Raw genomic sequence first — 19,693 nt, forward strand, 5'->3', positions numbered from 1 at the left:
TCAAGAGAAATGTATGCTCTTTGTTTCTACTTGCTCTGGAAAATTTCTAAGAGCTTTGGCTACATTTTGTCACCTGAGGAGGGGACAGGCCATGGGGGATTTTTCCTGGAAATGGCTAGATGTCAGATTTGGTTCTTTTCTATCCTCCAGGCTCCTTAACTAAGTAGTCACAGCCCAGCAGCTGATGCTGCTGCAATTCCTACTGCCTGTGCTTCCATTGGAAGGCAAAATGAGCCAGGCTGTAGCACATTGTATATTTCAGTCTACCCTTTATGCTTCTCTGAAAAAGATGCATGTATAAGAGGAGAAATACTAACTTTTAACACTTGATATTTCAGTGAAATTTTACTTATAATTTCTTGAAACATAGGAAAGACACTTTGCTAGCATGAAAAGCTATATACCTGCTGAATAGTAGAGGTTTGCCAAGAAATGGAGGAGGCAAAAGTTGCAAAAAAAATTTACAAGAAGCAAAGCTGTTAGAATATGATGGACTGGGGAGATCTGGGCAGAATATTTTTCCACTAAAATAACTATCTAGAAGTGTCAATTTTATGACTTTCTAAATAGCAGAGGTATATAAACACTCATCTTTCCAGTCTGAGTAAGGTTTGTATTGGTATGTCAGTGTTTTATGTAGCATTATGTTGTGTAGAATTATTTGTTGAAACATATATTTAAACTTGGTATTGTCATGGGACTAAAAAAGCCTAAACAGATGTTAACTAAATTACAGAGATAGAAAATGAGGGAAGCTTTTTGTTACTAATCAAACATAATGGTGCTTCTAAATTAATTTTAATTGTTTTCATTTTGCCAGAAGTTTCAGCATTTAAATCTTCTGTTCTAAACCAAAAAAGAAGTTTTCCCGAGTCATTCGTGCTGTATCCCAGAGAGCGTACAGGTGTTGCTGACACTTCTACATAAGATCTGAGCTGCATCGAAGCAGTTGCCATGAACATGCTCTCTTTCTTTTCATCTAATTTTTATTTGCAATGATAAAGTATTGTCTCTGTTCTTTAGGTCCTTTGAGATGTAAAAAGAATAAAATTTACCTGCCCCTACCCAGAAAGTGCCATCAGCCTTCTGCATGTGAAAATTCCAGGCCCAACAGACTGCATCACTAGAAATTTGACTTGTGGCTGGTGACCTGGCTTAAGAATTGTAGAGAATTTCTTTGGTTTCTTTTCTGGTTTTATATTGCTGTTATTAAGGGCATTTGAATAAATTATATAAATGTGCATGAACCACTTAGACAATGATCCGGTTTGGCCAAATTTAGAAATATATCCTCTGAGAAGAAGGCAGGTCACCACCCCTCCCCCACCAGGTTCGGGGAAAATAAATTTTCCTCGAAGGAAAGTGAAGGAGATAAAACTATTTATTTAACAAACACACATGGGAAAAGGAAAGTAATGCTGAATAATAAAGTCTCTTGCTGTGGAGAAAAAACCTGGGAAAGTGTCAGAGTCCTCCCTTTGGTCTCCTCAGAGCTGGGGCTTGGCCCAGGGCCAGGCCCTCTGTGCTCGGTGGAAAGTCCTCCTGATGTGCTCTGATATTGAAGCAGTCCAGTAGAAAAGGGAGAACATCCGAAATTCCAGGGAAGGGAAAAAAATTCAACTCTCAGTCTCTCTCCGGAGAAAAAGAAGCTGAAACTGGCCAGAAACTGACTGGGCAGCAGCAAGCTGGGTGCTTCCTCACTCCCCTGCCACAGCTGGGAAAAAAAAATTGCTATCTCTGTGTGACCTTGAACAAGCTGCAAACTGCTTTGAAAAAGTTTTGCTCAGTTTTTCCTTCCCCCTCTCAGGCTCAGTTTAAAGGCATAGAAAGGCACAAAAATTAATTTCTGGGCATAGGGCAGCGATATGGGATACACATCATAAAGTCACCCCAAGACAGACAAGAAGACAAAAATATTCTAAGTACAATTTGGAATCTGTTTCCTAATCTATTCACCAAGACTCCAAACCCATCCAGTAAGTCAGCAATGGCTTGGAATTTGATCTGTGGCCATCTGGTCTGTTGTTTAGCAAAGAGGAAGTATAATAAAGGGCCGGGGATCTGGGATACAGCAGTTTATTTTAACATACTAGTACTGGTTGTGATAGCATTGTAACAAAGACAGGTAACAGAACTTCTTCCCTGCTTTCAAATTATGTAGTAAATGTGTGTCCTATTCCAGGTGGTCACAATGTAATGTAGGAGAAGCCTGAAGAATTAATTTCAACCAAACATTTTGACACTTCTTGCACTTCTGAACTTAGTGATATAAATACAATTAATTCTGATTAGCAGATCATCAGATCCAGCCAGGAGCTCCTTGTAACCCTTGTTTCCATCTTATGTAAAGCTCAATTTTATATAAATAATATATATTTTTTAAATTACTTAACTCTAAAAAGTCTATTTGTATTGAGAAATCATAATAAGAAAATAATTTCAAAAATTCAATACTGAGGTACATGAAAAATGCTTATTACTGTTAGGAAACACATTTCCAAGTATTTGGTGAGGCAAAACTGATGAGGAGTGATCTCATAAAAAATAGCATCTGAAAATCCATATTGCATACCTGTGTGATTTGTGAGAAGAGTGATTATCTTAATATTCACTGAAAAACAGAGTTAGTGTTAAAGTTGCTTAAAGTTGGTATTAATATATTCTAGAAGAGCAGCATATATATATGAGGCTTGCTTTATAGACACACCTTCTGAACTTTCAAGATAGCTGTGTGTGTACACATACGTGCACAGCTACCCACTCACCCATATTGGTGGGCAAGATTAATAGGCCTATTGTCTGCCTTTGCACCATTAGGGAACAATCAAGGCATCCCTTTACAAATTATGTGGCACAAATTGACATTGGTAGTAATTGCATCAATCAGTGCTACAGAAGGTATCTAACAAAAGAAAGAGAGACACATTTTGTTCAGATTATTAAATGGATTGAGAAGGTTAATAATAAGCCTTGAGCCAGAAAACGTTCTAGACTGATTTCCCCCCACCTCGGTTATATAATACAATATTTCAAAGTACATTTGTCTCCAGAAAAGCAATTATCTCAAAAAAATACTTCCTCTTTTCTCTTCAATGTCAGTTCTGTGTGATTAAAGCAATTTTCCTGTAATGCAGTACTATTTGTAGAGGAAGCTAATTAGTTAACTTGTAGATTCTATTATCCATAATCAGATAGTTTACTAAGCTGCAATTAGTTGCACCTTTCAAGACCCACTGAAAATAACAGTTGCTTAACTGCTTGGGAGAGCCTGCGGTTACAGGAAGTTAAGTGAAGTGACATAATTTGCCTTTGTAAAACATTTTATATTGATTACTCATATAAAAGGAGTGAATTTTCAAGGCCAACACTTGAGAGTCAACAAAGATTTCTGCTTGTAATGTTGTACATCTAATTTCCAAATTATAGGAACTAAGCATAGAAATTCCATTTATGTTAACCGCAGTCATTTTTTTCTGGGCACAGTCAAACTTTATCACTGTAAAGAGCTCCAGGACATGGTATATCTGAGGTTTTGGTTTGGAGTGGGATGAATTACATGCTGAAAGACCCTGAGAACTACTCAGTTGCAAAAACTCAGTCATCTAATAGCACATCTAAGGTACTCCTCCTGGCTTACAGCTGCTACCCTTGGGCATGTGAAATGGCAATAGATATCTACATTCAGGCAACTGTGTCCCACCCCCTGCTTCCCCTTGGCTGAAACAGGAACAAGGGATAACTATCTCAGCTTGTTGATGCCTGTGTTTGGTCAGATGACCCCTACACTGAAAGTCCTAGGAACAGAATTTGTAGGGCTTTAGAATCATCTATTTCTTAGAAATTCAGTAAATCATTAATAACACTTATTTTCTCAACTTTGAAAGCTGTAATTTAGTATAATAAGCAAAGTAAGTATATTTAGCTTCCCACTATTATTTAATAGTCAAAACAATCAGCGTATAGGCATGATTGTCATAGAGCTGGGTGTTTGACATTTGAAGAAACAGACTGTTTTATTACCTCTGCTTTGGAAGGAGGTTTTCCCCAAATTAGGCAGTTTGATTTAACTGGACTTTAGAAGTATGCAAATACTTAATATTGTCTTTTTACATTTTTTGCTGTCTGTTCTGATAAGAATGTCAATACTGAATTCTTGGCAGCAGCTTCTGAATTGTACATTTTTCTTACCAGGTTCCAGAGAGAGAGAACAAGAGTATGCAAGGCTAGGTTTTGTTTTGGTATATGTTTTGGTAACGAACCTAATTTTCAAGATTTCTAGAAAACTCAGAAAAATTCTTCTGCTACATTGAGGCTTTGCAATAGGATGGCTGTGTGTTTTAATTTTGTCTCTGAGGTGGGAGGCTGCCTGAAAACCATTACCGTAGTGTGCTTCAACACAGATTTTAGGTTTAATAACTACTATCTCAGAAAATCCAAGTGAGCAATTTCTGAGCCACCATCTTCCACAGTTTTAGCTGGAGAAGGTAAAGTGCTGTCTTTTTCTTAGATTCTAGTGGAATCAAAATTAACTTACATTTTTTTTAAAAGCAATGGTTGTATAATAAATTTCACACTTTGGAAAGTCTTACAGTATGTAATTTAGACTGAGTAAAATGATTTGATGCTTTTTCATAGACCTGTGTTGAAGCCTGCACCCATCTCGCTTTGTACCACAGGTCTAAACAGATTTTTAGATTTGCTAGAGCTATTGGTCAATTTTTAAAAATACATAATTAATTTTCTAGCAGTTATGATTTTACCTTTCAGTTCTGATCATCTACCTACTGTAATTGCAGACTTTTTCAGAACAAAGTCATCTCATATTATTGGTAGATTTTGCTGTTAAGGAGGACACAGAATTTCATTCCAGAGAGACAACTCTCCAAGGTTTATGTTTGTATCTTACTAGTTATTTCCTATGGAGAGAAGAGTTCTGAAAGCTTCTGTGTAAAATTCCAGTTTCTAAATACAGGACAGGTAAATTTATGTTGGATAAAGCTGTAAGACACCTAAATATTTTTAGTTTGGTCAGTGTTCTTGTTCCAGCTTATTTGACAAACAGAGCCACTTTAAGTGGCTCAGAACTGGCTTGAGCATTTTCTATTGAGATTGAGAATTTGGACTTTTAATTTGTTTTCTGGAGGTGTCACTTGAATAGATGAGTGTCTATATATAGGAATAAAAAATTTTTTTTGACTTGTTATTTTATTTCTCAGAAAACAGAAATCCACCAATTCTAATTATATGCCCAAAACAAACAAAGCTGTTATTGTTGTTATTTTTCTGCACATCACTATGGTGTGTCATAGCCTATGGATAATTAGGTAAAGCAAACCTTCTCATGAAGAGGAGGTTATGTTGACTTCTCATTTGGCAGTGTGATGCAGTGTTAGTTGTTTGACTGTTACCACGAAAGGGAAAACATTTTTTAGAAGTAATCATACTGAATGTATAGATGTCCTGATTATATAAATATTACTGCAAATTTTAACAGTATCCCTTAAACTGTCATCTGAGATGTTAGGCTGCAGAAATGTTTTCACACTCTACTCATGTACTGATTTTTCTTTATTCCCAGGTCCAGTCTGTGTACGACATCACCCAGTATGAGAATATTTTTCTTTTGTGCATGATTCTGGAACAACTTCTTCAAAATGAGACACAAGAAAGTAACATTTCAAGCTCAAACTATGGAGGAGAAGAAAAAATCAAATTTCTGAAGAACCTTGATCAAATTATTCTCCATCTCTCAGATGAATTCCCTTTGTTTTCTTTATATTTATGGAGAGTGAGTGTTCTTTTGAACTCAGGTCAAATGCAAATTGATTAAAACAAGCAGCCTACTTTTTAACTGTGCATTTGTTGTGGGATTGCACTGGAAAGTTTTCGAGCCAGACAGGGAAATTATCCTTATTGGAAAACATTTACGTTAAACTACTATTCTATACAGCAGTTTCAGAGATAATGCAATTATTTCCAATTTTGAATGTAGAAGAAATGTAATAATCCAGGTGCCATTTTGAATAAATGCTGTTTCTTATAATGGAAAACTGTGTGTTGGTGTTTGTGCACACAGTGAAAATGGAACAAAGAAAGTTGTTTCAAGTGCTGTTTAAAATAAACGCTATGAATTTTAAAGTAGAGTCATAATATGTGCCTAGAGCTTCCAAGTTAGGAGACTAATGCCTGTCCTTTAAGAGTTGTAAGCTTCTGTATGATTTAGAGATAGTATCTGGTTGGCTGAAATAGAAACGTTTATTTTAAACTTGGTAACTTCCCAGTACAAATTCTTATAGGACCAACTTTGTTACTGATAATCAAATGAGTCATTACTTGAGCAAAATAAAATCTGGTGCTCAGTTTCACAACTTTCTTCCATTCATTCTATACTGCTTGGGTTTACTTGTGTATGCACAAGTTTAGGCACAACAGGCCTAATTCACTCTGAGTTGAGTAATGATTTCAGAGATCTAATCTGAAGAAGTGTAGCTCATCTAATGGTTAGTTTAAAACTTTCTGCTAAAAACTAATGAATATTGATAAAATCCCCTTTGGTACATTTCCATATTACCTGATTTTTTTTTTTTTTCTGTGTGATGGTATTATATTCATAGTAATAATTAAAGTAACATATTTTAACAGAAATTATCTTAAATAGTCTTTTAAGTGCGAGTTCAACAACACCTTAACTGAACCAGAGTCTTTGATAAATCTAAAGGGTAACTATTATGATGAATCGCATTTTTTTCTATTAGATAAACAACATTTTAGGTTCATTATGCCTTCTAGAAGTGTATACTCACGATAAATACAAAGTATTTTGATTATTAGTCCTTGTCCTTCCACTTGAACTTGTTTCATCAGATCAATTTTTATATCAGGAAAATTCTCTGAAACACCACTATCTTGTTAATTTGAATTTTAATTTATTTCATAATAAACCTTTGCTTTATGTATATGTAAATACATTGATATTTAGAAAGCAGGTTGCTTTGATGGTGACTTGGCTCCCCAGAGAGCATTCCTTAGTTAAGACACCAGCCCGTTTTTTTTTCTGAAACTTCATATTTGATATGTCACATGGTAACGTTTGTTTAGTGCTTTCTTCTAGCTAACTTTGTTCCAACAGAAACATTTGATTTGCAAAATAAGCATTCCTGAATAGTCACATGAGAAAATCAGATAAGTTTAGCCAAGCTAAAGAAAATAAATCAATGTATAAGTTTGGTAGCCACTCAGAAACTACTGTGCCCTTTTTGTTGCTGCTTTACTTGTTTGTTTGTTGTTTGTTTGGTTAGTCTGGTGGAGGATCAGTTCTTCCTTCTCCCTCCACAGTGCTGAAAGCATGATTACAAAAACAGCAAGGAAAGGAATGAACTATTATCTAATTGATATAATAATTCTTGTTTTAATTTTTTTCAAAAGAGCTTCATTCAAAAGTAGTATGTAAGTAAAAGACACAAAACTCAGAAGGATAATAGCATCTATATAATAGCAAAATGTGTGCTGTTTCAAGACTGTTGTTCAAAAGAAAAGTTTCCACCCTAGATTGAGCACCATATTTGCTCATCAATTGGCAAAAAGTATTTTTGTTGTTAGTAAGCAACTTAGGTAAAAAGGGACACATATTTTCCTCTTTGCAGATTGTAGCACTTTCTCACCAGCAAGCTCTCTAGGCCACTGGAAAAGCAATGGATATATTTTGGGAAATATATTCATCCTTGGTAAGTTTTGAAGTAACTGCTCACTTGAGACATGATTTTTGAAATTTTTTTTCACAGCATACAGAAAGATAAGGGTTTGTATCCAGAGATGGCACAACTACATGGCACTTATGCTCTGACAGGGATTTGGAACAGTTGTGCAGCTTTGGAAGTGTTGAGGCAGAGTGAGAGTTCCCCTTACAATGCCATTGTAGCAATCTAGACACACACTCGCCTCTCTGCAAAAGTGCTGTTAACTGGTCACCTGGGCTCTCTTTATCTCCTTAATGCAGAATTAAATAGGGCAGTGAACCATATTAATGAACACCTCAGCTTTGGTGGGGGCAATAACCCCTGCAATCAGAATACTTACTAGATTGTTGTCTCTTGTTTCTTGGAGATTTTTCACTAAGAGGGGACTTACCTCAAGACAAAAATGCCAAAGGTAGACTTGTACATTTAGATGTCTCCATGTGGTTGGGATATCTAATCTATGAAACACTTGAAAAGTAACCCAGTGTTTTGGTCTGGGTATCTAGCTGCTGCCCCAAAGGACTGCAGATCTTCTTTAAGTCCTGTGTCACATTTTCTCTCTTCATGTAGATGCCTCTGATATCCTGGAGCATCTTTAGTGGCACTGTCACTTAAATGTGTCTGCTTAGGCAACTGAATTGTGGTGATAGCAGAAGCTTAGATATGTACCTCACCACCACAAACATGCATTTAGGTCTCTTAATCTGAAAACTAAACCCCACATTTGTGATACCTTATATGTTTTAGAGTAGGAAATTAAAATAAGTTTAAATCCCTGCTCTTCAGACAATTTCTGCTCTTATCCAATGACTGTTAGATGTAGCTTGAGTAAACACCACTGTCTTTAGTTTTGAAATTAACAGGATGACTGAGACAGTCCCTGGAGAATTTACAACTAGGTTACAAGAAACCTGCCTGCATCTTGGACTTAAACTAAGTCTTCAGGTACTTACTAAGTAGGTATGACCATGTCCAAGTTTTACTTGTGTGGCCTCCAGAGAGGAATACCAAATCCAGAGAAAGTACCTGTGCTCTTTGCTGAGTGTAGACTATTGGATATCTCAAAAGAACAATCTCAAGGTCCGATGTGCTGAGCATAACATCTCATACACTTAAATAGGAAACACTGAAAATAGTTTGGTCAGACTTGTCATTGCTGTCTGGAGTATTTTACCTGAGTTACCCTTACAGTTTTAAAATGAACAATCCAATGATATTTCTTTTTTCTTGCACATCTCTTTTTTTGTAAACACATGTACTTTAGATGTTGGCAAAATGTTAATGTTTTGCAAATGCAAATTGTTCAGCCTTATAAATACAGATATATATATAAGCGCACACACACAGTTAAATTACATATTTATATGGTTGAATTAGCAATGCTTATTTATTAGTAGCCTAATAGCAGTTTATTATTTTATAATTTGCTGTTCTGCCACATTCTTAGCTTTCTGGGTGACTGACTTTCATGCCTGTCTCTATCTGTTTTAAAAGAATTTTGTGGTAGAGTGTCTCTTTTTATGAAAATAGAAAAATTATGAGACAAAGAAAATAAATTTTTATTCTAGTGCTGCTCCATTGACTGTTCTATTCCCTAAAGTTTTGCATGCCTACTAATGACAGCAGTGGGTGGGATTTTGAAGTGAACTGTCTCAGGATGTTTTTGTAAACTTAATTTGCGATCTTTTCATAATCTGTAAGTTATTGATTTTACAAGTTATTGCTTATATATGTTAGTAACAGTGAAAATTAAGTTGTACCTTATTTTAATCCTATAATAATTTGGGGTTTTTTCATTCAGTTATCTATGCATTAGTATCTGATACAGTTTGTAGTTTACTGTGGTGCAATGTTTAGTTGATGTTCACAGGATCATAGGAAAATTCGGGTTGGAGGGGACCTCAAGGTGTCTAGTCCAACCTCCTGCTTCAATCAACATTAGCTGTGGGATCAAATCCATATTGGTTGAATCAATATTGTCTGTTGCTATTCAGTCAGGTATTGAAAACTCTCGAGGATGGAAACTGGATAGCTGCTCTTTTGCTTGACTGTCTTCATGGTGAAAAAAATGTTTTCTTGTATGCAGTCTGAACTTGTATACAGTTACTTCATTTATGACCAGCGTCTTAAGTCTTTTCACCACCCAGAGCCTGGATCTGTCCCCTTGATACCCTTCCCATAGGCACTGGAGGCTGCTGTTAGATCCCCTTGCAACCATCTCTTTCCCAGGCTGGTCAGGCCCAGCTCCCTTAACCCCCTGGTGGCACAGATGCTGGAGCCCCAGGCATTTCTATAGCCCTGTGCTGAATACACTTCGGTTTAGTTTATCAGCATCTTTTTACTGGGGGCCCAAAATGGGCAGTAGTATAGCTGCAGATTAATGAGTGCTGATTAGAGGGAGGTGATCCCTTCCCTTAAACTGTGCTCCTGCTGACACAGCCTGGGATGCCCTTGGCCCTCATCACTGCCATGGCCACTGCAGACTCACAGTTAGCTCACTGCCCACCATGGCCCCTGAGGGCTTTTCCTGCAGAACTGCTCTCCAGCCAGGCACTCCCAACCTGTATCACTGCAAAGGAGACTTGCTTCCCAGGCTGGACACTTTGCACTGATCCTCCCTGAAGTGCCAGTCGCAGTGATCAGCTTGAGAGAGAAGTAGTTAGGAACTACAGTCAGATAAAATCAGAGGACTACATTAATATTAGCATCTTACTCTATTTCAGTTAAGTAATGAAAAGAAGGGCAAGTTTTAAAGTATTTTTAATTATTCATAATGCTAAGCACAAATACAGGAAAAGCAAAGGATGTTTGTTTTTCCCTGAGCAGCTGTCCACATATGTATGTTTCACTTTAACTCAAAGACGTTTTATTGCTTTTTTGTTTCTATAGCTTTATACTTGTAGCTTTCCCGGATTGTGCTTTTCTGTCTCTCACATGCTAGTAAGGGTATTTTTCTGTTCTGCAGTTCTTAATTGCCTTGATTTGAGACAATTTCTGCAGCTTCAACCAGATGGTCTGCTTCACTTAGGCCTTTATTAAATCATCTCCCCCTTACATAAATTGTTTCACCCTCTTTATCTTTTAGTTTTTTCTTTTTTGCATATAAGTAAATTCACTTAGTCTGCACCTGCTTCTTTAATTGAACAAACAAAGTTAGTTTAAAGCCCTGCTTTAATTAAGCCATTCTTTCAGTATGGTTTCTTCTAAACTTGCTGATTTCAAATTCATCTTGAATTCTTAGGTGTTATGCCCACCCTTAAAATAGTTACACTGAAGAGAGGCTCATCCTTGAGAGGAGAACTGTTTGCATATCACTTTCTTTCCAGGCTTGAGTTCATGTTTGAGACAATCCCTCAAATTACACTTGAGGAAACAGTCTCTGCAAACCAGTAACATCCCCCAGTGAATAGAAATAGTTCCAAGACAAGATCTTTTGATTGGTGTTGTTTAAAAGGGCAGTCTTTTTTCTTTGCTTATTCTCATAAATGCTAGTGATTCATGTGACTTAGGCCAATTCTGGCACCTTCCAGAATTCAGCTCTTCAGTACATGCAGCTTAAAAAGCAGCACACATGCATTCGTTAACAATTTCTCTGGCACATACAGGAGAAACTGTACACTGCAGATTTTAGCAATGATGCTGGTTACTCCTCGAAGATGTCTCAGTGATTTCTTGCTTTCTTCTGTCAGCTGCTGTTTCTGGTTTTCTTCTGTCAAAGCACAGGAGGTTTTTTGCAGTTATAATTACTGACTTTAGTTATATTCTTTGAAGACTTTCTTTCCAGCTTGTGGAGACTGAAATTCGTTTCTGTCCTCCAGAGCAGTTGACTTCCTCTGACCACAGCATGACAACACCTACGGATTTCATAAGTATGCTCTCTGATGTATTCAGCTGAGTTTGTACAGTCAGAGGAATATTATGAAGTAAAATCTCTGGAGAAAACAACAGAAATTTCAACTCCTGTAAATTACTATTGTGTACTGAAAGAAGATAAAACAGATAAAACACTGAAAGCAAAGGTACTATTACAAAGGAAGCACAGAGCCTAATCTGTTTTCTTGTAACATAAGTGAGCTCTATTGCTTTAGTGAAGCATTTGCTTTATGTTTCTGCTGAATGCAAGAAAAAATTGTGTCAGCCTAATTTTTTGTTATCTTTTTGACGTAAAGAATTAACAAGAAGGTTTTACAACCAAAGAAGGCTGTGAACACACTTATATACTACACTTTTTGTTATCGGATGAAGATACCAGGTCATTTCTGACCTTCACAGCTCTTCATTCTGTCTTCCTCTGGAAAGTTGTTACTTTTGGCCATTGTATATTCTGAGCTTTGTCTTTTGAACCAGAGATTAGGAAATAGATCTTGATCCAGAAAAAGAAAGAATGAAAGATTAATCTTGTAGCTTGCTATTTTTCTTAGTGACTGACTCCTTTAAGCTCTTTTTCTTTTGGGGGGATGGTATGGTGGAAAGAAGAGGGCGAACTGTCCTCAGGGGAAGTCTCAATATCTGTGTTCAGGACTTTTACAGGATATCAAGATAACTCACTGGAACCTCAGTGGTACTCCTTATTCATGTGGTAATGAGTCCTACGAAGATCAAGGTTCTTCAGGCCTTGAAGACAACCGAGTGTTTTTCAGCTAATCTTTCAATTTATCTTAGTAGCCATCCATAAAAATTATTCTAAGGGCTGAGATAATTCCACATTAACTTTACTCTGAGGCTGTCTTGTCTTCACAATACAAGGGAAAAGAGACAGATGAGAAAAAGAAACAAAAAGATAAAACCTGATGAGACCTCCCAGAAAGTGCAAACTCCAGGGAAATTTTCTAAAATCCTTCAGCAGTGTGTCATCCTTCTAAGGGTCAGCAGGAACATCCTTCTAAGCAGCAGGAACAAATCATGGCTTTCAGGGTCCTTGCCATTAGGCTGGAGTGAGGACAGGCAATAAGAAAAACGTTCCCTCTTGCTCGTGCAGTGTCCTCAGCACTGTGCACTTCAGGGATCCACAGCATTACTGGTTTGGATCACCAGGGCAGGCACCTGGACACTTGGCAGGTAATTCACTACAGGTCTGCTTTATAAAACTAAGCATAGTCTGCTTCCTAAATAAAGAGTCAGTTGCAGATTTTCATGTGTGTTTTGTCAAAAAATATAGTAAAGGAACCCCTCATAACTAGGTAAGGTAGATTGCTACTGTCCCATTTGATTTTTTTTTTTTCTGTTAGGTATCACTTTTTAAGGCAAACAAGCTAACTATTTCAAAGGAGACTTTGTTTTTCTCTTTTTTATATAAAATGCTGGTTTGAGTAGACAGAATTTATAAGAAACTATGTAACACTTTAAATGTTGGGTTACCACCCTTAGAATGTAATAGATTTTTTTGTAGGTTTTTAGTGCAGCAATTTGTTCTACTATTCAGAAAACAGATTGTACTATTTGAGCTGTCAAAAGTCTACTCATATATTAGGAGCTAATAGAAGCACAAAGGAAGCCTGTTCCACATGGATACTACTACAAATTCCTTGTTGCACTAAGGTATGGTTGCAAACACCTCTGTGTGACATTAATGTATACTCTTGAGCAGCATACTCAACTCCACTTTTTTCCTCCTAATGATTATATAAACCAAAACTGACATCCCAAACTGTAAGAAGTAAACAGACTAGAACTCTAGGATTCTGTTTGGCATTTCTAGTTTTTTGTTCCAAATGAGAAAGAAAATCTGCTTAACATTATTTATGCTGCAGAATTAAAACCATTTAAGGCAGTAAGTGAAACAAATAAGTTAAAGAAGTATGTGTCATTCATGTATCTCACCGGAAAAAACTTTCTGGTTTTTTCCACTCATTAGTTTCTAGTAAAGTTGAAAAAGGTACTGGAGGCAGGTTGCACTCAAATCATTTCACTGCTAAGTTAATGATCCTGTTCCTCACAAAGTTCCCTTATGGCTATTTTGAAATAAACTAAGGGTTTTCATTTTTACCAAGGGAAAATGCTGATGGCTGAAAGGCTTTGTTATGCTCTGTGACTAGACTGCACACCAATACCATATCTACCCTTATTAACTCCTTCCTTTGTGGCTTCAGCCTTGGTTAGGCAGTCCATACAGTGAGAGCTAACTGTACCTGTTTGACAGTTAATGAGAAGGAAGAAATTCTGAGATTGTGTGATCACCTTTAAAATGAAACAATCCCAAGGTCTTCTTACCTATTTTATTCTTGCAAGATCTTTCACCTCTATTTTGGTGGCTGCAGGCACATGGACATAACTAAGGGTTAGATTCTACATTCTTTACTCAGGGTTACTTAGAGTGGGGTTTTTGTTCCTGTTCCTGGTTTATTAATTTTAGCTTCAAGAAGCACTCATGATGCAGGAATTAATAAAAAAGCAGAAGCATGAGTCCTAAGCTCCCATAGTACTCTTGTCCCAAAAAGCAGAAAAGACAAAAACCTTATAAATTACACTGATGAAGAAGCCTGTGTAGTTTTTAGAGGGTTTTTAATGTATTTCTTCTGGATGGATTATTTACAAAAACATTTTGAAGAAAAGGGCTTATCATAACCAAACGATCAAATCCACTTAAATCCACTTTCAAGCTCAGTGACTGAATTCACATCAGCAGCACTTTAAAGGAAGATGAGAAATTATAAGCGAAAAAATATCTTACTAATTTACAGACTGATAAATATCTGAACATTTTACATGTTGTCTTGGTAATGTGCTACAAAGTGTTGATAAACAGGAATACATCCATTTTATATTCCATGTCCCTGTCAGATCTTATATTCTTCACTTGCTTTCATTTAACTCTCTAGGCTCTCCCCTATGATTCAGTCTTCCAGGCAGCATTATTTGTGTTGATATCCTGAGCAGATTTGATAACTTTCTGATAACATTATTCTGCTTGGAGAGTAGTAATTCTAGCTGAGATTGTACTTGGTCTGCTTTGTATAATTGAAGTCTTCCTTGAGCACGTTGTAGCTGCTTGTACAAGAACACCGTACATTGTGCTGGGTATCTTAGACACTTAAGTCCACTACTGGACAGGTTTGTGCAGTAAGATTTAGACATGGCTTTTTTTATATTTTTTTCAGAGAAAGAAGTGGCTAAACTCTAGCCAGATCTAACCAGTCTCTGATCACACTGATATAGGTGTTTGGTTAAGATGGCTCAGTCTGGCACAAATGTGCACTTCGTTTCAACTGAGATGGTTTTGGTGCATGAAGAAGAGCAGTTTAGTAGGCTGTCATGATCCCTGCAGTGTAGAAGTAATTTTGGGAACTGACCTTTTCAGTCAGTTCAAGAAAAAGTAGGTGTGTCTGCAACCTTACCTATTCCCGGGCTCTCCTTTCTTCTTTGTGTGCTTAACTGCTTTCTCTTTCCCCCTTCCTCTTCTTCATTTTCTTCTTGTGATAGATGCCTGTCCTGTTTGCATCACTCACCCCACAGATTTATCAAAGAATTACCTTAAGCTAATATGACCTGTAGGGCTTCTCACAAAAGGCATTTGTAGTCTCCTGGTTCAAAAGGCGGCCCCTGAACGCAGTAGTAAGGACATTTGTTTGTTCTTCTTATGTGGTGTCCAGGTGAGTCACTCATCCATGTGTGGAAAATCAGTGATCCCTGCTCAGTCTGACATTTCAGCAATAGATGATTTAACTTCTCTGTCCTGACACTCTCTAATTCACCAGAACAGACAAAGTCCTCAGGTTTCAAAGGTCATGCAGAGATTGAAATAGGTTTTCTCACAGATGTGGCTGTTACCAGAAATTTGTGTAGGTGTGTTAGGCTTTGCCTGATAGTAGTTATCTGTGTTTACAAATCTCATTGCAGGGTTTGTGCCCTTTGCTTTAAATGTCATCCTACTCCAAAGGAAATGTCACCAGAGGTTCTCAGCTCTGGAGAGGGTGTCAGGAAAAGTCCTAGAGGAAGCAGGGGAGCAGAGCATTAGATGGGTAACAAGCCATGGGGCCTGAACTTCCAGGAAGGAGAAAAAAGGGAAGTCAGAGTAAAAGGATTCCTGAAAAGTAGAGCTAGTGCCTTTGTGTCCAAAGTAGATGGCATAGGAGAGCTAGACCACAAATGAGCAGCTGGAGACAAGATATCATCCTGGGCTGAAATCTCTAGTACATACAAGACTATTTTCTTCCTGGAGACATTAATTTTATTTTTTTTCTGTTAACTGAATTTTCTGTGTTTTATTTATTCCTCTGATTAATTTTGCCTCTTGATTTCTGCGCCACATTTGTGATTTGCAAGTTCTCTCCTTACGCCCTACAATCAGATCACTTATGACAGTATCAACCACTGTCAGTCTTATCACTGTCCCCCGCAATTACACTCCAGGATAGCTCTCTGCAGTCAGTCACCAACATTTATCATTACTTTTTGCTAATGCTGCTTTTGTCAGTTTTCAGTTTACTCAAGTAGTAGCATGTCTGAGCCATGGGCAAACTTCCAAGAGGAAATTTAAATGACAGTCTACATAAGGTCCCCAAGGTAGAGGAGAACAAGCCAGGCTTAAAGGGGGGATTATCAAAGCTAAGGGTCCTGTTATATATTCAGATTCCATCTCCAGAACCTGTTTAAATCTTTGATAGCACCACTGATTTTACCCGTTTATCAACTCCAGTGTTTTATCATCCTGAAGGAAATAGTAACTGCAAGGGGGAGCAGCTGACAGTAAAGAAATTAAGACTCAGGGGAGGGTAAATCACTTAGAAAAAGAAGAGTATCTTGGTTTGACCTTCAAAAGGACAGCTTTAGTGGGAATAGAGCCTCAAAGTATACTCTGGAAAAAAGAAACTTTTATAAAAATCTGTAACAATTCAAAAAGTTACAATGAGATACCTGTTTTTCAGTAAAGGCTGTCTCCTGAAATAGCTGCTGCTGAGTTATTACAGAAGAGAGAAGCTGAAAGTGAAGATGAATTCAGTAGTGTGCAAGAAATTAAGAAGGTAAATAAACAATAAAAAATAAAAAGTAATTAGTGCAAGTGATATTGACTTCTTCAGCTTTAATGTTAGGAATTATGTTAAAATTGTGATTGTTGTGAATTTATGCTAGTGTAGATTTCTGTTCACAGCACTTTCAAGATTAACCTTTACAGTGCAGATATCATCATGAAATCAGGAGAGGCAAGTTTTCATTTACGGATGTTGAGAGTAAGGTAGATACATTAGAGTTAGTAGTCTATATTTCTTGTAATGAAACTATTGTAATTTGGACTTTTATTGGAATTATCAAGCATTCAATTTCTATTTATATCTGGTTTTACAGGATTTTTTTTCAAAACCCATTAGCTTCATAAGATTAATACATGGAAGTAAAAAGATTTTGAAAATTTTATTTTAATTTCTAGAAATTGAGGCCAGCTATATCCAGTAACAACTTTCACATATTGAAGTCTTCAGATTGCCCAAAATTTTAAGGATAATCCTCCTCTAGCACAGAAACTCTGTAAGTTACAAAGACAAAAAGTGTTAACACACAAACTTGTGAATAATTTCAAAGAAAAAAGTTAAGCCCAAGATGAATCTGAAAAGTGCTGACAAAAATTTGCTTTAGAGTTGTAATGAAATTCTGATAGTACTTGTTTTGCATGAAATATAATATCTGCAACTCTTTTCGTAAAATGCATGATTTGGAGTGACACAGATTCTCTTTTTTTTTTTTTTTCCTATTAGAATCTTATCTTAGAATTTCACTTTTTTATTATATATTTGGTTTATTTCTGTTTTTAAATATATATGCATATATACTTATACTTTGTATATACCTTACTTGTATTTTCTTTTATTTTAGACTTGTTTCTTTTATGTGCCGTAATTTTGTAATAAATTATGCAAAAATACTAATGGCTATTGTATGCCATAGCAACTGAAACTTCTGTGATTTGAATTGTTGCTTTTTCTTTGGTTTAAATCTTATGAGCAGCTGATGCTCAGTTCTTCTTGAAATATGTTGTAATTTTGTCTTCAGTGTCTCCAGTTTGAAACTTGAGATATTTCTGCAGTCATTGTGTCCTAAGAGAGTGGTCTGTGGCACAGAACAGAAGAAAAGTACCTGTCTCTAAGTTTGATTTTTTTTTTGAGTGGTACTTGCTAAAGATCTGCTATCCGTAAGTCTTTGTTCCCACATATAATTTATGCTTACAAAGTTTGCAGAGTTTATTTGGATTTCTAGATTGCCTGTTACCTATTACTCTTCAGGACTGTTTCATTTTAGCATTTGTAATAATTCCAGCTTAAACCCTCTGTAGGTGAGTTTCACATCACAGTCGATTCGTCTCGTTTAGAAAATAATTATATCCATCTTAAGTACACAGCAAGATTGTTCCAGTACGTTGTGTTTGAAAAGGTTTTAGACTGCAAGTGGCTCAATAAAGTACTAATAATTAAGGATTTCATTCAGCAGATCAGATTGCATTCAGTTCAGCTCAAAGTTGTTTAGATGTGTCAACAATTAATTCTATGGAAACACACACTTTTCATTAACGAGCTGGAATCCATTAATATGCAACTCTTTCAAAACATAAGCTGCAATTATAGTAGAATGTAGTCCTCTGATGGAACAGCTACAAAGTTTGTCCCTTTCTAAAAGCTTTCCTAATCCCTCACTGATTTCTATTTCCTATTCGTTAAAATATGGCCTAATTAGTTTAGAGCTTTGTTGTAGAGAAACAGTTTTCACTTTCTAAAATGTTGATCTTTTCATATTTCTACTTTCAGCAGTATTTTCTGTCGAAAAATGATACACCTCTGCATCAAAGTTGCCACTTCATTTACTGTTACAAAATGCTGAGGTGATGAGGAGTGTGGAAATTGCTGTAATTATGAAAGTATTTGTGTTTGCTTATTGTCTCACAGCTGCCTAAGTGTTATCTGACGATAGGGCTCATCAGCAAACAAAAACTTCATTTACTGAATTTTTTTTGTCTTTCAAATTAAAGTCCTTCCAATACAGTAGAAAAGACAAACCTTCAACCAAGAGAGATCCCTCACCTAGACCCAATTTCAAGATTTTTGCTCTTCTCCAATCTGGTTGAATAAAGATTTTGAATCTGTTTCTATTATTTTGTCTGCCTTAGCTTAAAAATTGTCTGTCTCCCTGTCTCTCACCCCTTGGGTATTCTGGCTGTGATTAAAATCTCATTTACCTGGTATTTGATTCTGATTAAAAATTCTACCTAAATTTAAGAAAACTTACTCAGCAAAATTTATTTTTTTAATTAAAACTGCCCTGAAAAATAGGTTTGTCTGGTGGACATTTTGCTACAAAAAAGGAAAAAAAACTTTTCTTGAAAGTTCCCAGTCAGCTCTATTTAGCTGCTGAAAGGGGGAATGTTTTTCTACTATTAATCATGCACAGCACTTAAAGATAATTTGTGGAGCAATTAAAGTAGCTAGTAAGGTTTTATGGTGTGCAATTATGTTTCTTCCATCAGAACATCATTAGGAGAATACTTGTTTGCCCTTGCAAGTGAGCTTGTTAAATGTAAAGAAAAATGCAACTGGCAAGCAATAAAGGGCAGATTAAGGGACAAATAAGATGTCCACAGAGTTCTTTATTAGTGGGGATTTTTTTGTTTGCTCAGCTTTTGTTTTTCTAGCCTTCCTTGGAACAAAAAAAAGATCTCAGAAAACTCATTTAATTCCATATAGTTGGCTGACAGTTTAAATGCAACTTCATGCATCAGTGGTAAATATACTGGATTATAGTTAAGCAAAAAAGCAGTATGTGCCAAACTTGTGAACATCACAACATAGCATTTGATCCACCTGGGTTTTTTTCAGAGTTTTAGTGATTTTCCAAAAGGTAGGCTTGTGATTTTTAAGACTGTAGGAAAATTCCATTTATCCAGCTGAGTTTTGAAAAATTCCAAGGATGCTCAGTTGGAAGCATGACCAGTTCATAGACTGCATGACCACTCTGGTCAGCATGTTCTGCTGTTT

At 36.4% G+C, this 19,693-nt stretch overlaps 1 protein-coding gene across 5 annotated transcripts in view; it reads left to right on the plus strand.

The window, feature by feature from the left end:
• The window catches only part of MEI4 (meiotic double-stranded break formation protein 4), an 86,109-nt gene extending 68,670 nt beyond the window's left edge, over positions 1-17,439 (plus strand). Inside the window, exons 5-8 of one of the 5 annotated variants that reach the window (XR_006014196.1) lie at positions 5,579-5,788; positions 7,644-7,724; positions 16,601-16,696; positions 16,825-17,439. Coding sequence is in view for 3 of the 5 variants with exons in the window: in XM_042017045.1 (XP_041872979.1) it covers positions 5,579-5,830 (252 nt within the window). In the remaining 2 variants the exon portion in view is untranslated. Of the gene's footprint in view, positions 1-5,578; positions 9,315-16,600 lie in introns of those variants that run through there. The other 4 variants (XM_042017046.1, XM_042017047.1, XM_042017048.1 and 1 more) reach the window with 4 other exon arrangements.
• The last annotated feature ends 2,254 nt before the right edge of the window (positions 17,440-19,693 follow it).

Source organism: Corvus kubaryi, unplaced genomic scaffold (genome assembly GCF_017639235.1).
Source record: "Corvus kubaryi isolate FWS band 111438036 unplaced genomic scaffold, C.kubaryi_AGA036_p1.0 split3-73, whole genome shotgun sequence".
NCBI lineage: Eukaryota > Metazoa > Chordata > Aves > Passeriformes > Corvidae > Corvus > Corvus kubaryi.